The sequence below is a fragment of the Somniosus microcephalus genome, chromosome 5 (genome assembly GCF_052327205.1).
Source record: "Somniosus microcephalus isolate GS21.2 chromosome 5, FLI_Smic_1.0, whole genome shotgun sequence".
NCBI lineage: Eukaryota > Metazoa > Chordata > Chondrichthyes > Squaliformes > Somniosidae > Somniosus > Somniosus microcephalus.
The window spans coordinates 3,718,348-3,725,711 of record NC_140991.1 but is presented as its reverse complement, the minus strand read 5'-3'; the positions used below and the strand labels follow the sequence as shown (position 1 = coordinate 3,725,711).

The 7,364-nt window shown below is 48.8% G+C and overlaps 1 protein-coding gene across 1 annotated transcript in view; it reads right to left on the bottom strand.

The window, feature by feature from the left end:
- Positions 1-702: 702 nt before the first annotated feature.
- Positions 703-7,364, bottom strand: part of LOC147116808 (fucolectin-5-like) — a 40,825-nt gene continuing 34,163 nt past the window's right edge. The window contains exons 4-5 of the mRNA XM_085987229.1: positions 2,977-3,159; positions 703-1,296 (exon numbers count right to left, since the gene is read on the bottom strand). Coding sequence (XP_085843355.1) covers positions 1,284-1,296; positions 2,977-3,159 — 196 coding nt within the window. The 3' untranslated portion in view covers positions 703-1,283. The remainder of the gene's footprint in view (positions 1,297-2,976; positions 3,160-7,364) is intronic.

Below are 7,364 nucleotides of genomic sequence, written 5' to 3'. Positions count from 1 at the left end.
GGAGAGAGCCCCGGGGGGAGGGGCGGAGCCTGGTGGGGGAGAGAGCCCGGGGGGGGGAGGGATGGAACCTGGTGGGGGAGAGAGCCCGGGGGGGGGACAGAGCCTGGTGGGGGAGAGAGCCCCGGGGGGAGGGGCGGAGCCTGGTGGGGGAGAGAGCCCGGGGGGGGAGGGATGGAACCTGGTGGGGGAGAGAGCCCGGGGGGGGGGGACGGAGCCTGGTGGGGGAGAGAGCCCCGGGGGGGAGGGATGGAACCTGGTGGGGGAGAGAGCCCGGGGGGGAGGGACGGAGCCTGGTGGGGGAGAGAGCCCGGGGGGAGGGACGGAGCCTGGTGGGGGAGAGAGCCCGGGGGGGGAGGGACGGAACCTGGTGGGGGAGAGAGCCCGGGGGGGAGGGACGGAGCCTGGTGGGGGAGAGATCCCGGGGGGAGGGACGGAGCCTGGTGGGGGAGAGAGCCCGGGGGGGGGGGGATGGAACCTGGTGGGGGAGAGAGCCCGGGGGGGAGGGGCGGAGCTGGGGGGAGGGGCAGATCCCGGGGGGAGGGGCAGATCCCGGGGGAGATGGTTTCTGTGTACAATGGGGAAATGGGAATGTGAAAAGGTGAGAAATATTCCTTCAAGGGGAGGGAGATTGTGTGGAACGAGTCTCTGAGCATCCAGTGGGTCTCTGTTTTAGTGAACAGAATGGACACAGCAACAAGGACCTGCAGTCAGCTATTTTATTGATTTATTCAGACAGAAATGGCAGGAAGGTTACAGATCACACGCACATCCTCACAGAACAGTAACTCTCCAGTGCAGACAGTGAATGGGGAGTAAGTACAGGGCCCTTATCAGACAGACACTGATGGGGATAAACTGCACGGACTCCAGGATTAATCCTGGCTCTGTTCAGAACAGCAGATGTTACATTAGAGCAGGAATTCCTGTTTCAAGGTGTGGGACAGTCAGTGGGACGGGGCTGGGTCTGATGCGGTCACTCTGTACCCTTTGTCCTGGGCGCAGTGTTCCACAGACTCTTTCCCTGGTGACTGGTTCCCTTTCACTGATCACTGCCCTGGTGCCTGTGATTTCTCTGCAGGAATTTTACTGATAGTCCATCGACTGTTTCTTCTCGGATGTGTTGCAGAAACCCTTAAAGGGAGTCTCATTGTGATAAATCATTGCTTAAAGCTGGGTTGGCCTGAGCTGGGCCCAGGAGAAGAAGCTGGGAATGATCTGGATTGGTTGCAGAAGCTCGAATCACGAAGCGGATGTTCCCAAACAAGCGGCCATTGCAGTTTGGATCATTCCGGAATTCTGGAAAAAAAATCACAGTGTCAGGGAATAATATTTTATTTTTCCATTCTCGGGCTGTGGGCGTCGCTGGCAAGGCCGGCGTTTATTTGCCGTCCCTTGTGCTGAGAAGGTGGTGGTGGGCCGCCTTCTTCTTGAACCATTGCTGTGCAGTTTGATCCAAACTGAGGGCTCGCTGGGTTACTTCAGAGGGCAGTTAAGAGTCAACCATGTTGGTGTGGGACTGGAGTCACGTGTAGGCCCAGAGCGGGTAAGGACGGCAGATTTCCTTCCCTAAAGGCCAAGAATAAATTGGAAATTCCCACTCCCATTATGGGAATCTTTTCATTGGGTACACTTCTAGCTCAGTGTATTGGGGGATCGTGCTGAGTGAGGAAGGATATACTTTCCTTGGAGGCGGTGAAATGAAGGTTCACTCGATTGATTCCTGGGCTGAGAGGGCTGTCCTATGAGGAGAGATTGTGTAGAATGGGCCGATACTCTCTGGAGTTTAGAAGAATGAGAGGTGATCTCATTGAAACATACAAGATTCTGAAGGGGATGGACAGGGTAAATGCTGAGAGGCTGTTTCCCCCTGGCTGGAGTGTCTAGAACTAGGGGTCACAGTCTCAGGATAAGGGGTCGGCCATTTATACTGAGATGAGGAGGAATTTCTTCACTCAGAGGGTTGTGAATCTTTGGAATTCTCTGCCCCAGAGGGCTGTGGATGCTGAGTCTTTGAGTATCTTCAAGGCTGAGATCGATAGATTTTTGGACTCACGGGGAATCAAGTGATATGGAGATCGGGCGGGAAAGTGGAGTTGAGGTCGATGATCAGCCATGATCTTATTGAATGGCGGAGCAGGCTCGAGGGGCCGTATGGCCGACTCCTGCTCCTATTTCTAATGTTCTTATGTGAATGGCCCAGAGATTTCTCGACTGACGGATGCTGCAGTTCGTGGGGATCGCAGACAGCTGCTCACTCCAGGATATTAAGCAGCTTCGTGTCAGCGCAGCATTGGGCAGGGCCTCGGTAACAAGGGAACTGTGACCTGAGTGTTGGGGGCCCGTCTAGAAACAGGTTGAAGGGTCTTTGTGAGTCGGTGCTGAGAGTGCGAGCCTCGGCCAGTCCAATGTGAGTCGGACATTTGAGCGCTCAGGCTCGTAGAATGGCCGTCAGCTTGGCTCATTCAGTGGCATGCACACCCACGGGTCAGGGGGCTGGGGGTTCAAGCCCCACTGCAGGACCGGAGCATACAAGCTAGGCTGACACTAGTGCAGGGACTGTTACACAGTAAATGTGACTCACAGTGTGAGGAAATTGGACATCTTTCAAAGTGATGAGCTGCAATATGTCAGTGTCAGGACCATGTACTGCAAACCTTTTTATAACCTTAAACCCTATTAGGACTAAGAAGCCCATCCCTCTTTCAGAGATTCCTCCCTTCTCACCCTATCTCAGGGTTGATACCATCTCTGCCCCAGGCATGCTGATACACAGAGAATTCCATAAAGAAACGTTGTAATCTCACAGGACCTGGGAGTTGGTGGTGATGGGCAGCTCTCAGTCATTTGGCCTCAGATCCCTGAGCCTTGAGCGCTGCACCCGGGGAGGGATCTCAGGGGCTGAGAGAATGAATGGATCGAGGTGAAAGAGTGAGCTGGCATCAAGAATTAGGACAGAGCCTCAGGACTAATACTCACAGTGGGAGATTGAAATCTGCTTTGTCGTGAGGGTCGTGACTTCCATATACTTCCACCTCGCACAGCGTCAGTTCTGACGTGCGGCCTGGGATGAGGATGTTCACATAACGACCGTGCACTCCGAGTCCTTCACAAGTATAGGTGTTAGTCTGTTCCGCGGGAATGGTTAATATTGTTGCACAGCTGTAAGAGACAGAGTGAGAATAAGGAGAGGATCTCAGGCCACAGGGAGCAGCAGAACCAATCTGTGACACGCTCTACATTGTCCACTACGGGGGTGGGGTGTCCACTTCGGGGGGTGTACATTACGGGGGGTGTACATTACGGGGGGATTCGGCGATAGTAAGGCCGTTGAATGTCAAGAGGCGGTGGTTAGACACTCACTTGTTGGAGATATAGTCATTGCCTGGCACATGTGTGGCGTGAATGTTACCTGCCACTTATCAGCCCAAGCCTGAATGTTGTCCAGAACTTGTTGCATGTGGGCATGGACTGCTTCATTATCTGAGGAGTTGTGAATGGCGCTGAACACTGTGCAGTCATCAGTGAACATCCTCACTTCCGACCTTATGTTGGAGGGAAGGTCATTGATGAAGCAGCTGAGGATGGCTGGGCCTAGGACACTGCCCTGAGGAACTCCTGCAGTGATGTCCTGGGGCTGTGATGGTTGACCTTTAACCACCACAACCATCTTCCTTCGTGCTAGGTATGACTCCAGCCAGTGGAGAATTTTCCCCCTGATTCCCATTGACTTCAGTTTAACTAGGGCTCCTTGATGCCAGACTCGGTCAAATGCTGCCATGATGTCAAGGGCAGTCACTCTCAGCTCACCTCTGGAATTCAGCTCCTGTGTCCATATTTGGACCAAGGCTGTAATGAGGTCTGGAACCGAGTGAGTGTACATTACAGGGGGATGTATATTACAGGAGGGGACATATATAACAACATAAGAAATAGGAGCAGGAGTAGGCCTTTCGGCCCCTCGAGCCTGCTCCACCATTCAATAAGATCATGGCTGATCTTCAACCTCATCTCCACTTCCCTGCACTATCCCCATATCCCTTGATTCCCTTAATATTCAAAAATCTATCGATCTCCGTCTTGAATATACTCAACGACTGAGGTTCCACAGCCCTCTGGGGTAGAGAATTCCAAAGATTCACCACCCTCTGAGTGAAGACATTTCTCCTCATCTCAGTCCTAAATGGCCGACCCCTTATTCTGAGACTGTGACCTTTGGTTCTAGACTTCCCAGCCAGGGGAAACATCCTCCCTGCATCTACCCTGTCAAGCCCTGTAAGATTTTTGTATGTTTCAATGAGATCACCTCTCATTTTTCTAAACTCTAGAGAATATAGGCCTAGTCTACTCAATCTCTCCTCACAGGACAATCCCCCCATCCCAGGAACCAGTCTGGTGAACCTTTGTTGCACTCCCTCTATGGCAAGTTTATCCTTCCTTAGGTAAGGAGACCAAAACTGTACACAATACTCCAGGTGTGGTCTCACCAGGGCCCTATATAATTGCAGTAAGACGTCTTTACTCTTATACTCAAATCCCCTTGTAATAAAGGCCAACATACCATTTGCTTTCCTAATTGCTTGCTGTACCTGCATGTTAACTTTGTGATTCATGTACAAGGACACCCAGGTCCCTCTGAACAACAACATTTCCCAATCCCTCACCATTTAAAAAACTCTGCTTTTCTATTTTTCCTACCAAAGTGGATAATTTCACATTTCTCCACATTATATTCCATTTGCCATGTTCTTGCCCACTCACTGAGCCTGTCTATATCCCCTTGAAGCCTCCTTGCATCCTCCTCACAACTTACATTCCCACCTAGCTTTGTATCATCAGCAAATTTGGATATATTACATTTGGTCCCCTCATCCAAATCATTGATGTAGATTGTGAATAGCTGAGGCCCAAGCACTGATCCTTGTGGTACCCCACTAGTTCCAGCCTGCCAACCCGAAAATGACCCGTTTATTCCTACTTTCTGTTTACTTTCCGTTAACCAATCCTCAATCCATGCTAGTATATTACCCCCAATCCCATGAGCCCTAATTTTGTTTAATAATCTCTTGTGTGGCACCTTATCGAATGCCTTCTGAAAATCCAAATACACCACATCCACTGGTTCCCCCCTTATCTATTCTGCTAGTTACAACCTCAGAAAACTCTAACAGATTTGTCAAACACGATTTCCCTTTCATAAATCCATGATGACTCTGCCCAATCCTATTATTATTTTCTAAGTGCCCTGTTACCACTTCCTTAAGAATAGATTCTAGCATTTCCCTACTACTGATGTCAGGCTAACTGGTCTGTAGTTCCCCGTTTTCTCTCTCCCTCCTTTCTTAAATAGCGGGGTTACATTTGCCACCTTCCAATCCATGGGAACCGTTCCAGAATCTATGGAATTTTGGAAAATGACAACCAATGCATCCACCATCTCTATAGCCACCTCTTCCAAAACCCTAGGATACAGGCCATCAAGTCCAGGAGATTTATTGGCTTTCAGTCCCATTAATTTCTCCAGTACTATTTTTTACTACTATTAATTTCTTTCACTTCCTCATTCTCGCTAGAGCCTTGGTTGTCCACTATTTCCAGGAAGTTTTTTGTGCCTTCTTCCGTGAAGACAGACACAAAGTATTTGTTTAATTTCTCTGCCATTTCCTTATTCCCCATTATAATTTCTCCTGTCTCAGCCTGTAAGGAACCCACATTTACTTTTGCTAATCTTTTCCTTTTTACATACCTATAGAAGCTTTTACAGTCTGTTTTTATGTCTCTCGCTAGTTTACTCTCATCCTATTTCCCCTTTCTTTATCAATTTCTTGGTCCTCCTTTGCTGAATTCTAAAATCCTCCCAATCCTCAGGCTTACTATGCTTTTTGGCAACATTATAAGCCTCTTCCTTTGATCTTATTCTATCTTTAACTTCTCTTGTTAGCCACATTTGGACCACTTTTCCTGTGGGGTTTTTCTGCTTTAAAGGAATGTATATTTGTTGTAAATTTTGTATTAATTCTTTAAATGCTAGCCATTGCTTCTCTACTGTCATACCTTTTAATGTAGTTTCCCAATCTACCTTAGCCAACTCGCCCCTCATACCTACGTAGTTTGCTTTGTTTAGATTTAAGACCCTAGTTTCGGATTGAACAAATCACTTTCAAACTCAATATAAAATTCTATCATATTATGGTCACTCTTCCCTAAAGGCCCCTTTACTACAAGGTTATTAATTAACCCTTTCTCATTGCACAATACTAGATCTAAAATAGCCTGTTCCCTAGTTGGTTCCTCAACATACTGACCTAGAAAACTATTTTGCCTACATTCTATGATTTCGTCCTCCACACTATTACTGCAAATTTGGTTTGCCCAGTCTATATGCAGATTAAAGTCCCCCATGATTACTGTATTACCCTTGTTACATGCGCCTCTAATTTCCTGATTTATACCCTGCCCTACATTACAACTACTGTTTGGGGGCCTATAAACAACTCTCACCAATGTTTTCTGCCCCTTGCTGTTTCTTAGCTCCGCCCAAACTGATTCTACCTGATTTTCAGACCTAAGATCCTTTCTCTCTACTGTCTTTATCCCATTTCTTCTAAAAGTTAGGTATCCTGGAATATTTAGTTCCCAACCTTGGCCACTTTGCAACCACGTCTCCGTCACGGCTATTAGATCAAAACTGTTCATTTCTATCTGCGCTATTAATTCATCTATTTTGTTGCAAATGCTTTGTGCATTCAGATGTAGTGCCTTTTTGGCATCTTTGTGACTGTGACAAAGGTAAACTATCCCTCCTTGTCCTTCTTGACCTGTCTGCAGCCTTTGGCATGGTTGACTGCTCCATCCTTCTCCAACGTCTCTCCACCATTGTCCAGCTGGGTGGGACTGCACTCGCCTGGTTCCATTTTTATCTATCTAATCATAGCCAGAGAATCACCTGCAACGGCTTCTCTTCCTGCTCCCGCATCGTTACCTGTGGTGTCCCCCAAAGATCTATTCTTGGCCCCCTCCTATTTCTCATCTACATGTTGCTCCTTGGTGACATCATCCGGAAACACGGTGTCAGTTTCCACATGTACACTGACGACACCCAGCTCTAACTCACTACCTCTTCACTTGAATGGCCTCCTGTACTATGCTGCCATGGTCAGCTTGCTCATCCATCCTGCAGGCTTTTCCCTCATCCACACAGGCAGCAAGAACCTCATACCTTTTGGACAGGGGAAAAGGCTGAGGCTCCTCCAGCACTACACCTGGGGTCTCCTTACCTGCCTGAGTTGTAGTCACACCCTCCTGCCCCTGACCACTAACCAGACCTGTACCACTACCTAACCTAAGGGGTGTGACTGCCTCCTGGA